The sequence below is a fragment of the Peromyscus leucopus genome, chromosome 18 (genome assembly GCF_004664715.2).
Source record: "Peromyscus leucopus breed LL Stock chromosome 18, UCI_PerLeu_2.1, whole genome shotgun sequence".
NCBI lineage: Eukaryota > Metazoa > Chordata > Mammalia > Rodentia > Cricetidae > Peromyscus > Peromyscus leucopus.
The window spans coordinates 34,690,082-34,709,804 of record NC_051078.1 but is presented as its reverse complement, the minus strand read 5'-3'; the positions used below and the strand labels follow the sequence as shown (position 1 = coordinate 34,709,804).

Genomic DNA, 19,723 nt, shown 5'->3' with positions numbered 1-19,723 from the left:
ACGAACCGCCCTCGTTATGTGGCACTCTCCACGTCAGGGCAAAAATTAAAGCGAAAATGAAGAGGGCTGGTTTTTCTACCGACGACAGAACCTACCATCACGGATCTCTTTCCGGAGTTCGCTCTCCAGCAGCTCCAGCTGTTGGCTCTGTTTTCTGCTCAGCTCCTTGGACTTGTGCCTGGTCACCACCACAGCCACTAAGGAGACAGAGATGCTGTGTCAGATCGGTCTAGTAACACAGAATTGATTAGGAGGGAAAGAAACGGGGAGAAAGACGGAGAGAGAATCGAGAGGAGAAGACAGAAAATAGTAAAAACTCTATTTTAGGGGTGGGGGTCTGGCTTGGCATCAGAGCACTGGCCCAGCATGTCCCAGGCCCTGCTTCCTCCTCCAATGCCACAGAAACAAAAGGAAAAACAAGAGCTGGATTTTATTAAAGGGACATTTCCATAAAAAGGTCATCCTAAAGAGGAAGGTATTAAATGTAACAGAAAAGAAAAAAAAAATCCACTCACTTCTCTTAAAGTGAAAATGAAATCAAATAACCTTTGCTTGTAACCAAAGATCCCAGCTGGCTGGAAAGTAATGAAACTAGCCAAGTTCCCGACAGCCACTGGCCATTTACGCCGTTCCGTTCTTTTCCCAACATCTCTAAACGTCTCTGGAGAAATAAAGCAGTGCCGGAAATGTAGGAGGGGACCACAGGGCCATCCCGGCTACAGGAGCCTAACCTACATTGAACAAGGAGGGTGATATAAGGCAAGTCATCAGGAACCCCCACAGCTGCTGGCCCCCATCATTGCCATCCGGGTAGTCAACGGGACGAATCCTGGAGCTCGGGTTTACAGCCTCACTCTGTCATTTCATTTGCTACCTGTGTGGCCCTGAACAAAGCCCTTAGCATCCCTGTGCGTGCCTGCCCTACCCACAAGAGCTGAGACTACAAGAGATTACAGGCGGTAAATCAAAAAACCACATCGACCCGGAGAACTAACAGTTGCCAGCTCGTGTATCTCCCCCCAGAAGGATCTCGTCTTTGAACAGATATTACACGAAAGGGGTTAGGGAAAGGACCAGGGCCGTGATTGCCTTGCCAGTGTGAGGGTCTGAGAACCCAGAGACACCCGCGGCAAGAGGGAGACAGAGACTCCCCAGAAGCCAGCCGCCCTGCTGCATGCTGTGATAAACAAGAAACTCATCAGCACTACAGAGCTGTCCTCTGCCAGCCACGTGTGTGCTATGGTGTTTGGGCACACCTCCTACACACACACACACACACACACACACACACAGAGAGAGAGAGAGAGAGAGAGAGAGAGAGAGAGAGAGAGAGAGAGAGAGAGAGAGATTGATTTTCTTTTTAAATCACTCATCAGGGAGCATCACACAAAGGGAGGGCTGCCAGCAAGTACAAACAATGTGTTTGTTCAACACAACTCCATAGAATGTTCTCTAGACTTTCCCAGCACCCCAACAGTGCTTACTATAATCGGGACTGTGCGTTTCAGTGAAGCCCAAACTCACCCAGCCAGAGAACCCCTTTTTCCGGGAATATCATTTGGGACCGTGACTCTCCCGGAAGCTACTTTAAGCAGCCCTGGTTCAGCTTGTAAAAGGGAGCTGGTCCATCCACACAGCAGGGTGGGTTTCCTGGCTCTGTTGGTGGCTGGCTTAGGCTACATGTGTTTAGTGTGCGCTTGCCATAGCTGCTGGTGACACATGCCTCCCTGGGATGAGTCAGAATGGGGTGGTTTTTGAGAGGTTCTGCAAATTGCCTTAAAGGTCGAAAATGACCTCTGCAAAGTCAGGAAGAGACCAGGGATTTCTAGAAGTCACAAAGTGGACATAACTCTCTGGTGAGGCTGAGAGATCGGAGCATGGTTGACAGCAGGCGATGCTCGAAGCAGAGCTCAGCATCTGTACAAGCAATCTTCTTCATCGAAGCCTACGTCAGCCAGGACTTTATTAAAATGTCAAGCCAAATTTTAGACCGCAGATACATGACAGAGGTAGACGACTTGGGGAAGAGCATAAAAAAAAATACCTGAAATAATCATTGACAAGGCAAAATAGGATTTCTGAAAAGCAAATTCATTTCACTGAACCGGTTAATCACACATGCACATGTTCCCTCATAGGTGTGTGAATTGCCCAAGGAAAGCACCAGCCTCTAGTTCATTTCTTAATCCAGAGCCTGGTCCAGTCATCAACATCATATCCAATGCTCAGTAAAAAGTAAAGGAAAACAGATTTGGAAGCGAATGAGTGAGCAAGGGGGTGAGAAGATCCAAGGAGACACTGGCCTTTGCCTCCATGCTCCTCAGTGTCAGAACGGCACCATATATACTTAGTCAACAGACACGAAATGCTGTATCATTTGATAAAGAAGGGGGAGAAGAAACAGGGTAAGAAGATTGCAAATGAAATGCATGCAGGCACCAGAAATCGAGAGATGGGTGGAGACCCTAGGAGGTGGTAGAGTCATGGTGAAAACCCAGGGTGTAAACATTGTCTCCAAGGAATAGCAGCTGCAAAGCTCTTAACAACTGATGATGCTCATTCAAACTGGGAGCCAATGGTTTAGACATTTCACAGTTTTCAACAAAATTATAAAATGTGAGTTACCTAATTTTTAAACGTCAACTTCTTCAGTTAAAAAAAAAAAAAAACTTGCCACAGGACCCAGGAAAACATATTGGTAGGCCAGATTCATCCAGTGGTAGTCAGTATGATACCTCCATGTCCATAGAAAGCATGCCATGTTGGAATGGGTAACACAGACACACTTGTGAAACCTGATTCTCCCAGGAAAAACAGGACATGGGGTGGGTAGGAGGTGGTGATTGGTGGACTAGGGACGCAGGGTGAGATGACCAAGTTCTGGGAGTCCCCAAATGGACTCGTTTTTTAAAAAATGGTCCCAAGGACTTGGGGAGCCAACTGGATATTTCTCAAACACAGGGTACCATCTTGTAATCCAGTTCTTTGTTAATGACACACCCTAAGAAGTCGTTAGAAAGGCCTCAACGTGTGCCTTTTAGTCCTTTCCCCAAGTTTTGAGTTGGGCTTTCACCCATTAATAGTTAATGAAAACAAAAAGCTCCTAAAAGCTGAAGCCCTGCCGACCCGCTGAGAAGCCTTGGGGAGTAACTTCTCGGACTACGTGAAAGTGAGTACTCACCAACAATGACAATAGCCAGCAAGATGGGGAGAGCGATCAGAAAATACCACGTGGACGGGACGGATTCCTGTTCCACGTAGAGCTCCAGGTTTCCCAGCTTGACCTGATGGGACAGATTGGCACCATTAGTCCCCGTGGAGCTGAGCACCATAGGCGTGCACACTGTCCGGCACTAGAACTTCCCCCAAGGCGCAGAAGCGGTGGCCTGGTTGGGATCCTGTAGGTGTGCCAGGCTGGATCTGTAAGTTTCCAGTTCTGGCTCTCTTTGTCCTGAGGCTTACCAGTGCAGAAAGTGGGCTAACACAGAGGCAGAAGGAGGCCCCTGGCTCTTTTCTACAGGAGCAATTCCACGTCTCTCTTGCTCCCACATGTGGGGTTTGCAGGCAGGGGAATTTTGAACGCTACTTTCTCCGTAAAAATCAGTTTGGCAAGGCTAACCAGCTGATCCCCGAGGGCCCTTTCCACTTTCTGCTTTTTTGGGGTAAGGGATTAAGAAAAAGTTGGAAATTAAGCTTGAAAAGGGAAAAACTCTGCATCCGGGTCCTTTCTCCATGGTTGCACACACAAGCGCTAAGGCATATGCAGCTCCTTGGAACCCTGGCTGCCCCGTGGAATCACCAAGAAAAATGGCTGGGGTGATACTAGGTCTTGGTGGTCTAGCATTTCCCTCCATGTAGGGTTGTTCGTCTGCACCCTGCATCATTCTGTCCTCTCTGAAGTGGGATATTGACAGGGTCTATGGGCAGGCTGTGGTAAAGAACCAAAGGTCTCCATCCTATAGGGTGTCGGCTCGCTCCATCCCTGTACTCATTATCTCTCCAGCAGCTGCCCAGAATCCAACACCAAAGACCCTGGCAATGCCTAAAAGGACCTCATAATCTCTGGCCCTCCCTCTGAACTCTCTAACCTCCTGGGAATGCCCTCTCACTCCAGCCATGCTGACCCACTGGGTGTGGATCAGACCTAGGGGACAGGTTTCCGCCTCAGGACCCTGGGATCCTGTATGTCCTTCTGTCCAGTCTGTCCATGGCTCCTTCTCTTCCTCCTCCCTAAGGCTACCACTCCAATGTCACCTCACAGGTATACTTTTCCACGATCAGGTGTAAAGACAGCACAGGCTAGCCCAATTTCCTCTCCCCCACTTATTGCCCTCCCCAAAGATGGCTCTTCACTGCACATTTTCACTGGGAAACTCCGGAGAGGCAGCTGTTTCTGCCTGCTTTCTGCTCTGCTGGGTTCGAATCCCAGTGCAGGCACTTGGGAGCTGTGCTGCAAACGGAAGGATGTAAGTGCGTGCCGTGCTCTACTAGCATGGAAGGTGGGGCCCCCCTGTAGGGCTGGTTGCTGCTGATTTTGTAATGGCTACTACCTCTTTTACCAGAATGATAAGCGGAGGGAGGGACGGACGGAGGGTCAGGGAAGTCAAATCCCTTACCCAAGACCACAGAGCTGTAGGACATGAGCACATACTCATTTTTGCCTCCCACTATGATAAGGTCTTTGTTTTTTATCTAATTATTTTTTTAACCACAAAGCAAAATGTTGTTCTTTTTTTTTCTCTTTGCAATGCTAGAAATTAAGCCTGGAGCCCTGCGCACCATGGGCAAGTACTCGGTCACTGGGCCACGGCTCCTGTCTCACAGAGCATTTTCCCCTGGAAAGAGTAAACAACCCTCTGTATGTTTCCCTTCCGAGAGGGTCCTCAGTCACATCTAGGAAGAAATGGCCTGCATGTAGGAAAGGGAGACCATGGTGGAGGAAGCCACTTACAAACCATAGGTTATTTGGCTGCTGACAGAGGTTAGTGCCACCCTGCCTGTGCCTAAGAGGCTTTTGTTTTGGGTTTCTGCTAAGACATGTCACTTCTGCATTTAGAGGAAGAATGACAGGCCAGGCATCAGTGGGTCCAGGGATGCTGCTTGCAGATGCTTCGGTCTAAAGGTCCAGCCAGCACAAAAGCTATCAGGGCTCGTTAGGATTATAGACCACGGTGTGTTCAAGGCTTTGACATTTAGACAAGCACATGGATGGATCTGCCTGCTATTCTGGTAGGATTATGCTTGAGCTTGCAGTATTTATTTATCTCCTATAAAGAGAAAAATCCAAAGACCCATGAAAGATGCCATCCCAACCCGGGGACTAGGAAGGGAATTACCAAGACTGAGATAGAGACAACAGGTGGGACTTCCAGGTGACTTACACGAACTTTCTTAGAGGAGGTAGCGATGCTGTTGGCATTCTTGATGCTTTTAATCTTGCAAAGGATGGTTGTGAGATCCTGGTTTCGAGTAATATTTTCAAAACTGCAATTAAATTGTTTATTTTCCCCATGGAAGAGAGTGATATCAATGTCATCCTTGGAAATGTTGAAATTGTCATTTTCTTTCTGCAAGGAATGGGATGAAGATGAGGGACTCTGAGCACATGTGGAAACTCACACTCGTGGAAACTCACACACATAGAAACTCACACTCGTGGAAACTCACACACGTGGAAACTCACACTCATGGAAACTCACACTCGTGGAATAGCCCACACAGGAAAAAGAAAAAAAAAAAGAAAAAAAAAAAACATACTTGAATTTTCACTTCCAGTTCTGTGTCGATCTCAGATTCCACTCGGTACCCTGTAAATCTGGGGTCCTCGAGGTATTGTAGGGTCCCACAGTCCAAGTAGGTGTCTTGGACTCTCAGCTTCACGGCAACATTTGTACGCACTTTGGAGCTCTTTAAATTGGGGGCTAAAAACCTGCAGAAAGTTGCCGTGCAGTATTCAGAGACCTAGAGAGGAGGAGAGAGCCCGTTAGGCACCAGAGGACCACAGTTCTAACGGCTAAGTGACCTGAGGAGGGACCAAACCTCTGGGAACTTCTCTTTTTCCCTCTATAAAACTAGGCTAGCAACACTATGACTCTCATAGGGCTAAATTAACCCTAAATGAAATGGGCTGAGATAAAAAAATTCACTCAATTAAATGTGGGCTCCCGTGAATGAGATCATATCTGCAGAAGCGCTTAGGGTCCGACAGGCACACACACACACACACACACACACACACACACACACACACACACACACACACATCGCTCCACACATGCTAGCGTACTCAACACACAGCATCATTGGTGTTATTGGCATTCAGGAAAGCTGTCGGGTGACGTCACGGGGGAGTGGAGGCTTCCCAGAGAGAAATGGGATGGACAAAGAGACCCACTTTGGCTCAAAGCACGAAGGTGGATGAGTCCTGGAAACTTTAGACAGGGAATTGAGCGCCAAGGCCAGCTGCCAACTTGCTTGTCCCTGGTTGAGACACCGCGTGTCCAGAGAGCCTCTGCAGAGTGTTAGCAAGGGCTCCTAAACTGAGAAAGCTCTGGCAGGGACTCCCTGTCAGCAGAAGTCCCTAACCACAAGGAGGAAGCAGCTTTTCAGGCATAACAGAAAAGAGCAGCAGAAAAGAAGCCAGAGGACAGTAGGTCCCTTCAGAAATTGAGGGGGGGGGGCATAGAAACGGGAACAGACATAGAAAGCCTGGCCCAGTTGATGAACAGGTTTATTGACAAAGAACACCCGTGAGTACACCGCCATGTTCAAGGGTACAGAGTGACAGTCAGGGAAGCCTTGCAAGGTAGTGTGAGGAGAGGTTGGCAGGTGCATTGGGGTGTGGCTTGGTGGCAGAGGGCTTCCCTGGTAAGCTTGAGGCCCTGGGTTTGAGACAAAGAGGAAGGGGAAGGAGAAGGGGCTGACACTCACTCGAAGAAACGTGTCAGGTGGGAGAGTCATTCTCTCTCTCTCTTTTCTCCAACCTCAGAGTCAAAGGCCGGTGGATAGACGGCAGAGGTAGCCACACTGGTACAAGTACACCATCCCTTACCTCAACGCTTTCCTACACTCCAGCCCTCTCCCCTGCCTTAGCCCTTCTGTGACAGGACGAAAAGCCACTGGACAAGAGCCCCCACTTCCTCAGCAGCCTCAACACCAACGTGCTGGCTGTTTACCAACTTCCTAAAAGAAGGACCAGCAGCACCAGGGTCACCCTAGCTCCTTACTCCTAAGACCCCGCCTGTCTGTACTGGGGGCCAAGCCCTGGTTTGAACAACTTCTCAGCCCCCTTCTCTGGTCGTCCTATTTTCTTGGACCCCTGGGAGTGAGGATGCTGGCAGATTCTAAGCATCCTTTCTTCATCCTCTATGCTCGCTCTTCTACACCGTTATCCCCACAATCATGTTGAAGAGACTTGCCTCACCATCACCAGGCAACTGGACCCACCCTGCAGACAGCCGCCCAGTGGAGAGCTCCACGGGGGCCTGGTGATGTCTCAGCCACACTTGGACATGTCTCGGCCATGCCTGAACATGTGCAGGAACATCCTCTCTGAGTTGCAGCCTCTCCAAACTACCCCGTGCACCACTGATAAAATGATACCCATACTCATATCACTTTCTTGCCAAGGACGAGAAGCCTTACAGAGCCGGGGCAATGGGGAGCTATAAGAGTGATGTGTTTAGTATGATTCTCTCAAGCACACCCCTGTGTGGTTCTCAGCCATCCGCATCACCTGCCCCAACGCAGCTTCTAGGTTCCAACAAAGCAAATGTGAATGCTGCGGGCCGCAGGAATATATCATAAGAACTCAGCTGGTTATGGCAAAGTCACTACCTGGAGGAATCAGGGAATTCCTCCAGAGGAAGCCAAATCCCAAGGAGTTTTTGGTGTTACTTGGCTTGTTATATATCAGCTGTATTCTGTTATGAAAATCATGTGTGCCTTCATAGATTTCCCAATTGACTTTTCCCTAAGAAGGGCTAACAGTGTGGACTGATCACTCTCTGGACATACACATTCCAGGTATTTGGAGAACAGCTTCAGGAAAGGCTTTCTCTGGAATCAGATTATCTCCCTTAGCCACTCTCAAGGACTAACAGTAATAACAGTCCACATGCAAGTCTCCTGATTTAAGGTAAATTCCATAAGGAGACACCATCCAGGTCAGGTGGACATTAAGTAATAGCTTTACACAATTCAGCTCGGACCCTCCTTTCTTACAGCCTTAATAACTTTATAGACCTTTAACTCCTAACCACTAACCACTTCTAGGAATATTTAGATAATCTTCTACGCAGACAGCTATGCTCAGCCAGAACTCCAGTTCAAGCCTCCCTGTAATCATCATTAGCAGCATCCGGCCAGGTCCATCTCCAGATGGAAGAAAGTACTTTATCAGAGATACCTCTGTACTCTCTAAGAACAGACTTAAGCATCTGGGCTACCTGTTTGAGAAGGCCTGGCAGATGTGCCAATTAAGCCTTACTTCCTCCTTTCCCAAACCTTACCTCCAGTTCCAGATCTCCCTTTAACTATCACCAGAGGCATCTAGCTGTACACAGGTTGCCTAGCGACTGAGCACACTTTCCCCCACCCTGCAGAAAAAATGGCAGATAGCTTGGACAGATAGGAGCCACAGGAAAAAAGAAGACAGTTTTATTTTCTCCCATTGACCTAGCAACTTATAGATTCTTAACACTTTCTACCAATCACGTTTAAGACTATAGTTGAGCACATAAGATGCCTCTTCTTAGATATTACCTGAATTTAGCCTTTAGTTATTCATTTCCCCATTGGTCACTTCCCTTTGGGGTTGCAAATGATAATTAATGGTTATTGCCTCTCAGTGTGATTCTTATCACCCCTCCGTTTGACCCTGGAAGCCTGGCTTTATATACCAGGACTTCCAGGGCACAGAGGACAGAGAAGAGAAAAGAGTATGGGAGAACTAGACGGGTAAGAACTTGAGAGGAACAAACTGAGATGGGTAAGAACTAGATTGAAGGGCTAAAAGAGAGGACTAGAGGAACGAGATGGAAGATGAGGAAGAGCCAGATGGGGAAGAACAAGATGAGGAAGAGCCAGATGAGAGAGAAGGAGACGGGAGAGGAGCTGATGGGGGAAAGAACTAGATAGATGAGAACCTAGAAGGGACAGAACTAGATGAAAGAATTAAGATAGAATCTAGAGGGGACAATAGATAAATATAGAGAAATCAGGCAAGAAAGGAGCTAGACATGAGAGCAGAATAGAAGCTGTGTAGAGAGAGAACTATCACAGAATAATAAAGTGTATGAACTAAGGAGTTTCGTGTACATAGATTCATTTCTTCTCATTAAAGATTAATTATCAGCTGGTTGTAGATTCTTCCTGGACCCTGGGAGGAGACTATCGAGAGGCTGGACTCCCCTAGTGCCTGATAGGTGAGGAACCTGTCTCCTGTGTCTGCAGTCACTCCCCTGCTTCCCTGCCTGCCTGTCTGACTCTGCCCATAATATTCTCTTTGCTGTCTCAACTCCATCCACTCATACTTTCAGTGGGAAGGAAACACGTCACGCCTTCTGGGACTCATGGGGTTTCTGGTCTTGACGGAATCAGAGGACCTGGCACTCACTCCCCAGCACCTGCTCTGCTCCTCCAGTTTCAGTCCAGGTCTGCCATCTTCCTTCAGCAAGGTGGGGGAGGGGGCAGTAGCCCACGTACCCTTTGTTCTTGCAGCCAGCAAAATGTTTGGCTTACAGTGGGTACTTGATACACGGGACATGCTTTGGGAAAGAGACCACGTCTCCATGTCTACTGCCTCAGGCTGCGCCTCAGGTCAAGGGCCACCACACAGCCGAATGTGTTCCCATCATGGGGAGTTGGGCCAGGACCAGACACACTGTGAGGCTGGGAACTGTCCAGGAAGTGAGTGTGTCAGAAAGTGGATGTGTGTAGGACAAGGCTGTAAGAAAGACGGATTGCTATGCCATGCCTCCTGTTTCTAGCCCCGGACACACACTGGTTGCAAATGGGGCAAGGTTTTTGGCGCCCTCAGCTCTGCTGGCCTTGGCAGGAAGAAGCCCCGAAAAGGCTGCTCCCTCACATTCGAGACAAGGAGGAAGGAGAGAGAAGGCCAACCAAGAAGCACCTACAAGTGACAGCACACCCAGAGGTCCCAAGGTGCGGCTGCGGTCCTTACCTCCTCCTCACGGCACCCCCTCCTCACGGCACCCATGGCCTCAACCTATAGGCTCCTGGGAGAATCTCAAGGCTCTTCTCAGAGAACTGAGCCCCCATAGGGACCAGACATTTCCCACTGTCTGCCTCTACTTTAGGGTCACGGGAGGAGGCGAAAGAAAGTGTCTACGTGGGACCCAAGGGACAGTGACAAGAGACTTGTTGTTACTCAGCAAGTCACCCCACCTCTACCTGTGGGGCCACAACCACCTACCCTTCACAGGTTCTGTATGTGAGACCTCAGCCGTCCACAAAGCCTTTCACACACAGGCAAACACGTTATCTCATTAAAATGACTGGCCATCACGTGTCTCACACAGGGAGAACATGACAGGCCTTGCCATATGAAATTCGTTTCTGGTTCCTCTGTGTGGCAATCCCAGTTAACCCCAAGAATAAAGTCTGTCTGTCACAAGACATGTCTATCAAATGAGCAGAATGATGCCAAATGCAAAATGAGTTTATGATGCCAAAGTCATAGACATAAATATATCCTCCTCTCCGCCCCCCACAGTTTAGTGAAAGGAAAACAAAATTATGACTGAAAACAATTCTCACACTTACATTGATGTTTCCCTTTAGCTCATGTGAAATGATCAGGTTATCAATGACGTCAAAATTCCTGCCCATGATGGTTATGTTTTGCCCACCACTGCAAGATATAAAAGGACAAATGGTAAGCCGCAGGCCATTTATACTTACGAACAAAACTGCTAAGTGATTCACAATTAATGTTAAGCTTAGTAATATCTGGGAGACAATGAACTAATTTCAATTTCAAATGCAAGATAATTTGAGAAGTCTTTAAATGTTGCTGGGTCCTGACTCATGGTTTTTAAGATACATACGTATAAAAAACGCAGGTCAGATCCTGTTTGAATTCTGGGAAAATGCCCAAATTCTTTAATAGAATTTGAACTTTTTTGTGCTATTTTGCCACATATAACCAGATCATCTGCTGCACCTTGAAAGCATTTCATGGAACAAAATTTCATGTGATTACTGTTTAATCTATCTGAAGATGATCTGCTCTAACAATTTTCATGATCCAACTTCCAACCTACCGATTATATTTTATTTAGTGAGATGGGGAACATGTTGGACAAGGTAAAATGGTAAGTGATATTAGAAGTTGGAATTCTTGTTTGAGATACAATGTTTCGGTGTAAGGGGAGGGTCCATAAATCTCACCAAAACCAAACCGAGTGACTTCACCTATTCTTTTTTTTTTTTTTTTTTTTTTTGAATTTCTCTTGTACTTTTATCTTTCTGAATCGCTTTGAACCAGTGGCTCAACTCACAGAGATCCACCTGGCTTTGCCTCCCGAGTGCTGGAATTAAAGGCGTGCGCCACCACCCCGCGACTTCACCTATTCTTAATGTGTCAAAGTGGTCACTGGGTGTAAACAAACAGCTAGCCACAGCTTAGGCTATTCTCATGAGAACCTCAGTGTGCCGGGTCCAGTACCAGCAGAGCCCCTGATGGTACCCAGGAGATGGAGAAAAGCAGGCCAATACATGCAGGGCAGACAGTGGGTCCTGAACTCTGCACACACAAGGTGGCAGAGCCCATATGGCCATGGGACAACCTGCCTCAGTCACTAGGAATCCCACCCAAGCATATTCTACTGATTTCAGATTGCAGCACCTACTTCTTGTTCAAAGTTCAAAGGCAAGGAGCAGCTGAGAGACCCGGGCTCAGCACAGCCAGGATGACAGGACAACAGTGACAAGAAGAGGAAGCAAAACACTGTGGTGGAAACCACGCATCCTGGGCCCGGCTATCAGAGAGCTACGTATATTGACTAAACTTTGTCCATGCCTCTGTTCACCCCCTGCCAAAGGGACAATCTACCGTTGGTCTCTCAGGGGTTTTGTAAGATTTAACCAGGTCAGTAGATATACCACGGGTATGTGGTAAGTACCACATCCGGTCTACTTTTTATACATAGGGCATACTTGGTCTCAGAGCAGAGGGATGCATGCAAGAGCCTTGCTTTTGAAATCTCAACTTCCCTGTACCACTCCAGTGGGCTGCAAGGCTTGCATGCAGAAGCCCTGAGCCTGGTTACTCAGAAGGAGGCTGTAGGTAGAGAGAAGATGGGGGGCGGCAGGCATGGGAGGATGATGCTAGGGACTGAACTGGGGTCTCACACATCCCAGGCAGTAGTTACCGCTAAACTACATCTCCTGACCTGAGATAAGGCCGTTTGAGAGGCAATGAAAGATCAGCGAGTTCATTGGGGTTGGTCCCTAATTGAATAGGACTCTGATGGTGTTCTGAAAAAGGTTATCAGGGCACAGCCTTCGCCGGAAGGACGGGGAAAGATGGCTACCTGCAAACACAGCAGAGACGCTGCCTCAGAAGGGGCGAGCCTTCCTCACACCTTAGAGACACAGCTCCACAACAGGGAGGAAATGGTCTGTGCTGTTTAAGCTGCCCAGTCTGGATTCTTTATTATGGCAGCTTATTAAACCAACAGCAAAAAGCCACCTCCCATGTTCAACTTAAACAAGAATATAGGGATGTTTTTTTCTTTCTCATTCTCTCCCCCCCCCACTCCCCCCTCCCCCCGCCCCCAATGCTCTGTCAGTGGTCTTATCTTGCGCGTACTTGGAAAATTAACTTCATACCGTGTGAGATGAAGAAAATCTCTTTGGGATTATACTCTGAAAATCTAAATGTGAATTTAAATTTGACTAGGGGGAAACTTCTTTTCCCCATTAATATATTGGATTTATCTGAAAGAGTTGATTTAGGAATTTCTAGCTCCCAAGGAGGATCTCTGACATGTAGAGGCTGCTTGCAGGCCCCAATATTTCTCCCAAAGCATTCAAATCAGCTGACTCCCGAAGTTTGAAAACGAAAGCTATGGGAGAGGAGCCCCAGGCCATGAGCAGGAGAAGCACCTGGTCCAGAAGGGTACAGGTAGCCTGGGCTAAGAACAGCCGCTGTGGTTGAACAAAACATTTGAACTGTGAGTGTCCTGGTAGCCAAGGTGAAATCAAAGCAGGCTACGGCCACAGTGCTTCAGGGACAAAGGACATCTGACAGCTTGTCAGATGGCGAGCATCTTTCCAGGAGTCACTCCTAGGAAGAACACGGAGAGGGAAGGAAACCTGGGTGCAGCCGCCATTGCTGCATGGGTGTGTGCGATGCTCGTGATCTGATGTACATGACCCTCCTCCAGAAGGAGAGGCGCCCTCTCTGGGTCCAGACGGTACCTGATCCAGGTGGTGGCGGGGACTACCAGGGAACAGTGTGGCAGAGCGATGTACGACAGAGCCCCCACGGAAGAGCAATCCCCATTGTCGAACTGAATGCAGACGTCTTTCATCTCTTTCCGGCTCGATGGCAGTGAGAACTTCATGTGTGTGTCATTTAGCACGTGGCTAACCTGGATCCTGGAAAGGGGTCAGAAGAGGAACTCTTACGTGACACAGACACTTAGCACCGTTGATTAGGGTGACAACCTATGAATTTCACTTGAAGGTGGCCACAACCTATCAGAACGGTTGCGAGCGGCTGTAGAATCAAGGGCTGCCTGTTGGGCACGGCTCTCGCAGGCTGGGTTCCTTTTTCTTTTGTGCGTGTCTGTCTTTGATCTGCATTCCCTTTAGATGGGGGAAATGAAGACGTATTACCTTTGCCCTCAGAAGTCTTAATGGACTAGGGCAAGGAGGGGCATCGTACTAAGTTAAGGAATTAGGGTTAATGTTGTGGAGCATCATGGTACTGCTCTTGTCAGAGATACACTGAAGAGTACAGAATTGACATGGTGTTGGGGTTTGCTTTTAAGACTCTCCAGCCACTATGCCTTCTGCCCTGCCCCCACGAGAAAAAGCAGGAGGAGAAGATGAAACTAATTGGGAGGACGTCCACAACTTTTAAGCTTGGAAAGAGGTTTATTTATATGCATCTTTCTTTTATATACGCTGACATTTCCATAACTAAAGTATTTTTTTTTTCCTTTAGAAGTAGTTCCAGTTGAGCACTGGGAAGGTACGAGCCCAGGCAGACCTAACAGTTCCGTCCTTCAAAGAGCAGAGAGCCTGCTTCAGGAACCCCAAAGTCTCAGAATCAATGGGCATAGGGTTGGCACTTGCTTCCAGATTGGGATTGATGCCCCTCAACAGTCAAAGCAAAGCTGTCCGTGACATTCCCTCTGTGACCTGCAGTGACCCAGCCTTGTGCCTATGACTCTCTAAAGCACACATTCAGACCAAGTTGTACTTGCCACCTGCTCAGCTTAATGATGCTACAGGAGAATCTGTTTCTCCTATGGGAAGGATATATGTGCGTGATTATTAACCCTTTGGAGAGAGCAAACTGGAAAGTGACTGGAGTTGGTCTCTATGTACCTGGCCCGGATGTATGTATTTTAGGGCTTCTATTTATTTAAAGCAAACCTCTAGGAAGGTCATCCTCAAATCATTAAAACACAAACTTATTTGTAAATTTTGGAAGGCAAAAGGTGGGAATGTAGATCATCCCACTACTAACACTTGTCTTTTTTTTTTTTTTTTTTTTAATAGTCATTCACTTAAAAAGTCTATGTGAAAAGAGTTTGGGATCACCATGGGCTCAGGTATGAGATTAACTGGGTTATTACATCGTCTGCTGGTGAACCTGGGTTCACCACGCAGATGTGGTTGGAGGAATGCTACACGCAGAAAGGTCTCTTAGTCATTTAATTTAATAACTGTGGCATCTCAAGATGCATTCAGAATGGAAATGAAGGCATAAAGAGCCAGAAACAGGGTAATGCTCCCAAACGACTTCTTTTGCAGCGAGGCTGATTGCCTTTCACTGCGCGCACAGGTGCCTAACGTCAAGGATTTCACCACACAAAATGAGAGATTTTTGCAACAAGGTATTTAGCCAGGATAAAGGCATACTTAAGATACCTAAGATGCATAGATACAGGCTTTAATGGGTGTTGATTCACTCTGGTACAGAGGAAAGCCAGTGATGGGCACCTTTCCCCATCAAGATCACAGGTATCCCAGATTCCCTGCAGAAAGGGGAGGGGGCAGTGATGTGCAATCTGTGAGTGAAAACACAGAGTTCACTGAATAAGCATGGCAGATTTGAGTACTGTACAAATCTGTTTTGGTAGTTAAAAACCGAAACATCACGCTTCAGCAGATTGTCTTAAATGCATTTCCATGATGAAAATAAGCTCAGTATTATGGTTCATGTAGATTGCAACATTTTTTTTAAACTTTAAATTAGCCCAAACTTATAAAAGTTAATAAGCAGAAAAGTGAAGTTATCTGTCACGGTGTTATTATTACATAATGCTAGTACTTTCCCCTTAGGGGAAGGTATAATAATTCCCCTAAGGATATTAATGAAAAACTGAATTTTTTTTCATTGTTAGGATAAAAAGAAATCAGGCTGGGCGGTGGTGGTGCACGCCTTTAATCCCATCACTTGGGAGCAGAGGCAGGAGGATCTCTGTGAGTTCGAGGCCATTCTGGTCCACAGAGTGAGTTCCAAGAAAGGCTCCAAAGCTACACAGAGAAACCTTGTCTCGGAAAAAGAATAAATAAATAAAATAAGTAAAGAAATCAGATATCATTATCTTTAAGGGACATATTCACTTGGTATTTATTTGGGGTATTTTTTTTTTACTACTAATATATGCCCTAGTAATTTAATTATTTGAAGTGAAAACCAAGCCAGTCAAGAGAAGAAACTACATCAAACAACATTTCTATTTCCATTTTTTTAACTGCAGGTAGTATACTGAAAGAATGCTTCCTTAAAACTCTCCATCAATTTCCAAGGAACACATCTATAGTTGTTAGTTCCTTTCTGTATAGAATTGACTGTGTTTTGAAAATTAATGAGAGCTCCCCCTGGCAACATCCTGAAGTTGTTGTAGGTTGCAATTTGGGGGAGGGAGGGGAAGGAACACAGGTCAGGGTCTCCCATCTGAACTTCAGATGAATCGTTCAAAACATATGACTTATTGTAATTATTATATATAAAATACTGAACTATCATTTGGCTACAGGAAGCTCTGAAGCCTACTGATATTGCTTCAGCGTAGGTCTTAACGTTACCAAAGATCAATTATTTCTACTCACACATCCTTATCACATGTACTGGTTCCTTTCAGGATCATGGTGATAGTTGACGCTTGGGTGAAGTTTGCTCCGGTAACTATCACGTTGCTTTTGCCTAAGGTCGATATTTTCTGTGGCTCAATGGCCTTAATGTAGAAGACCTATTGGAAAGAAAAGATTAAAACAGCAGATCAAAGCTACAAAATGGCACTGTCTCCCTGCCCTCCCCCCCCAAAAAAAAATCTGTTGCTGTGCTACAGTTCGAAGAACTCACTAGGAAATTACACTTGCCAACACAAGCAGACAGTGTTTAATGAAATCAATGGATTCAGGGAAGAGGGCTGAAGATTCGTGTCTCTCCACATGTGACAGCATGAGGTTGAACCAATTAGTCTTTGTCTCCCCCGACAGTTGAGGAGCCCGGGATCCTATCTGAGGAGTGAGCTGTCACTCAAGCTGAGGAAGGGTTCCCTGCCTTAACCTGTGTCCTGGGGCTCATGCCGCTTGAGCCAAGTGCGGAGAAGGCAAAGGCGACTTCCCAGAGGAGGCCAGCCATCCCCAGACTCATCATTCGGTTGACACAAATATTAATCCAGATAAATTTAATTCCCTAGAAAGGCTCATCTATTTTCTATTTGTTTCAAATAGACTATTCCAATAGCGGGAAGGGGCTGTTTTAAGAAATCTACCAGTTGAGCCACTCGGTATTAAAAGGTTAGATGCCTAAACCATTGTGAACAACCATGTGATCTCTGTGACTGGCAGTTACCACACTCTGTATGACCCACTCTCTTGCTTTCTCTGGCGGATAATCAAGACTGAGCACCATGGAGACACCCACTACCTAACTTCCCTATCATTCAGACCTGTGTCTTCTCACTTCCCCATTTGCCAGATCTAATCAGTTTCCCCTACAGACCCCAAAGAGGACAGGAATCATTTGCCCCTTTCTTTTCTAATGATTTCATTTCTATGTACGTGTGACCGGGTGCTTCTGAGGCCAGAAGAAGGTGTTGGGTCGTCTGCAGCTAGATTTCCAGGTTGTCGTGAGACACCTGATATCGGTGCAGGGAACTGAACTCAGATCCTTTGCAAGAGCAAGAAGCTCTCTTAACCACTGAGCCATTCCTTCCGGCCTCCATTTTTCCCTTTTCAAGACCACACAATCCAGTTGCCTCGTATGCCTCTCCTTCAAATGCTACCATCCTTCATTCTGGCCACTTGTTATTTCATAGATCCTCATCCATTCCAAGATTCTGGCCAATAATATAGCAGAGCTGAGCATGCATAAACTTCACACTACTTTAAACATGACCTGAAAGTCCAGAGAAGCATCATCATGTCATACCGGGCCAAAGCACAAATGTGGAGAACAGCCATTGGTAGCCTAAAGTCCATCAGGAAGACACCGAGTCTCACTGGTCCAGCGGCTGGGATGGCGAGCACCTGCCTGACCCCCTGCTGTTCCAGGTGACAGACTGTGACCCCCTTAGAACAGCCCTGCTGGCTGGCTGCACTGAGCATCCCACTGAAACATCTCCTCACTCTGCTCCCTTGGCAAACACAGGTGCTACGTGGCTGAACAGTCATCACTCATTATCGCCATGGATCGATTTTGCAGATTATGGCAAATCCATCATCGATGTCAACCACAGTGATGACGTAATGTGACAGGGAATTGATTTCTGTGGCAGACTTCATTTTAATCACTTTTGAAGGGACTTTAGCCCTGTGTTTATTGAATCATTAAGAGCCCGAAAGGGTCACTTTAATTATTCTGTTATACTTGACTGCATTTTATGGGGGGAAATTATCTGCTGGAGTGGTACTTGGGATGGGGGGATTAGCAACGACTTCAAGATAAATCCCTTACAAATGTCAAGTGTGTGTTATATAAGGCGGCTTCCCGTGTAGCTTTGTAGGTGACAGCCAAATGACCAAGTACTTACTAAAGGCCTAAAGGGTCTTAAGGACAGTGCTAGATGAGGGTAGGCATGGAGTATGTGTAGGGCTATATCAAGAGCTAGCAAGCTGCAGTGTAGGGTTCAAATCCTGTCTGCTGTTTTTGGATGTTCCATGAAAAAACTGTCAAAAGGAGAAGAGAAATCAAGCATATAAAAGCACACGAAGTTCACATGTCATTATCCAGAAGTGTGTGTGTGTGTGTGTGTGTGTTTATGTTATATATATCATCTCCAGCTGTTTCTAGCATAACTGAATAGCTATAACAAAGACTGTGTAGCCTGCACAGCCTAAAGCACACACTGCCTGGTTCTTTGTAGAGCAGTGGTTCTCAGTCTGTGGGTTGCAACCCCACTGAGGGGTTGAACAACTCACAGGGGTCGCCTAAGACCATTTACATCACGATTCATAACAGTAGCAAAATCACAGTTATGAAGCAGCAATGAAAATAATGTTATGGCTGGGGGTCACCGCACCATGAGGAGCTGTATTAAAGGGTTGCAGCATTAAGGAAGATTGAGAATCACTCTTATATAGACAATTTATAACCCCTGCTTTACAACAGACCACTGTCTTCTTAGAGACGCAAGGTGTGTGTGTATGTGCGTGTGCGCGTGCGCGTGCGCGTGCGTGTGCGTGTGCGTGTGTGTGTGTGTGTGTGTGTGTGTGTTACAGGTCAGAAAACTATCTCCTTGGAGGTTGGTTCTCATCTTCCCCCCAGTTTGCTACTGGGCACACTTCTAGGGACTCTCCTGCCTCTGCCTCCCGCCTCCCATTGGGAGTGCTGGAATTCCAGACAAAGCTGCTACGTTCAACTTTCCGTGGTCTAGGGGAAATGAACTCAGGTCCTCCTGCTTATGACCCACATGCTTTACCCACTGAGCTCTGCTCCCAGATCTTTCTTCTACTGTAAACACTCCATGTACATCCACATCAACTCTTTTTCTCAGTGCCTCATGGACTCACGCTGTGGTTGTCTGCTGAAGCTAACATGGAAAACATGCTAAGCACATGCTACCTCTGTGCTCGTAGTACACAATAAAGAGAGTCTTGCAACTACTGACAGAAAAAAAAAGTATTTTTTTTTTCAAAAAGCATTCCATTTTGCTCTTTTCATGGCTCTAGAAACACCCTCAGAGGATGAAGTCTTCTTAACTCCTTATTTCCTCTTGGGTAGATACGGCCTTCCTACATCAAAAGGATTTCATTTGAAAAATCGGTTTGTTTAGTGAAGTTTCCATTGGTCATTTAGGACCGAGTCCAGGCCTGGCCTATCTTGTGGAAGCAGATGCTCACAGTTTGATTCCAAAGAGGGTCAGATTAGCTCATTTGTTTGTCTGGAGAACTTTCCTTAATCTTAGAAGGCTAAAAAAAGCTGCCAAGATTACCCCACCCCTGATAATGAAAATATATATGAAAACTTTTTTTTTTAATTTAAGATAGAGCAGTTATAAGCTTTATTTCA

The 19,723-nt window shown here is 46.6% G+C and overlaps 1 protein-coding gene across 1 annotated transcript in view; it reads right to left on the bottom strand.

Annotated features, from left to right (window-relative positions):
* The window catches only part of Plxnc1 (plexin C1), a 152,525-nt gene that overhangs the window by 46,803 nt on the left and 85,999 nt on the right, over nucleotides 1–19,723 (bottom strand). The window contains 7 exon segments of the mRNA XM_028855702.2: nucleotides 96–197; nucleotides 3,182–3,284; nucleotides 5,382–5,567; nucleotides 5,758–5,961; nucleotides 10,786–10,873; nucleotides 13,447–13,626; nucleotides 16,318–16,457. Coding sequence (XP_028711535.1) covers nucleotides 96–197; nucleotides 3,182–3,284; nucleotides 5,382–5,567; nucleotides 5,758–5,961; nucleotides 10,786–10,873; nucleotides 13,447–13,626; nucleotides 16,318–16,457 — 1,003 coding nt within the window.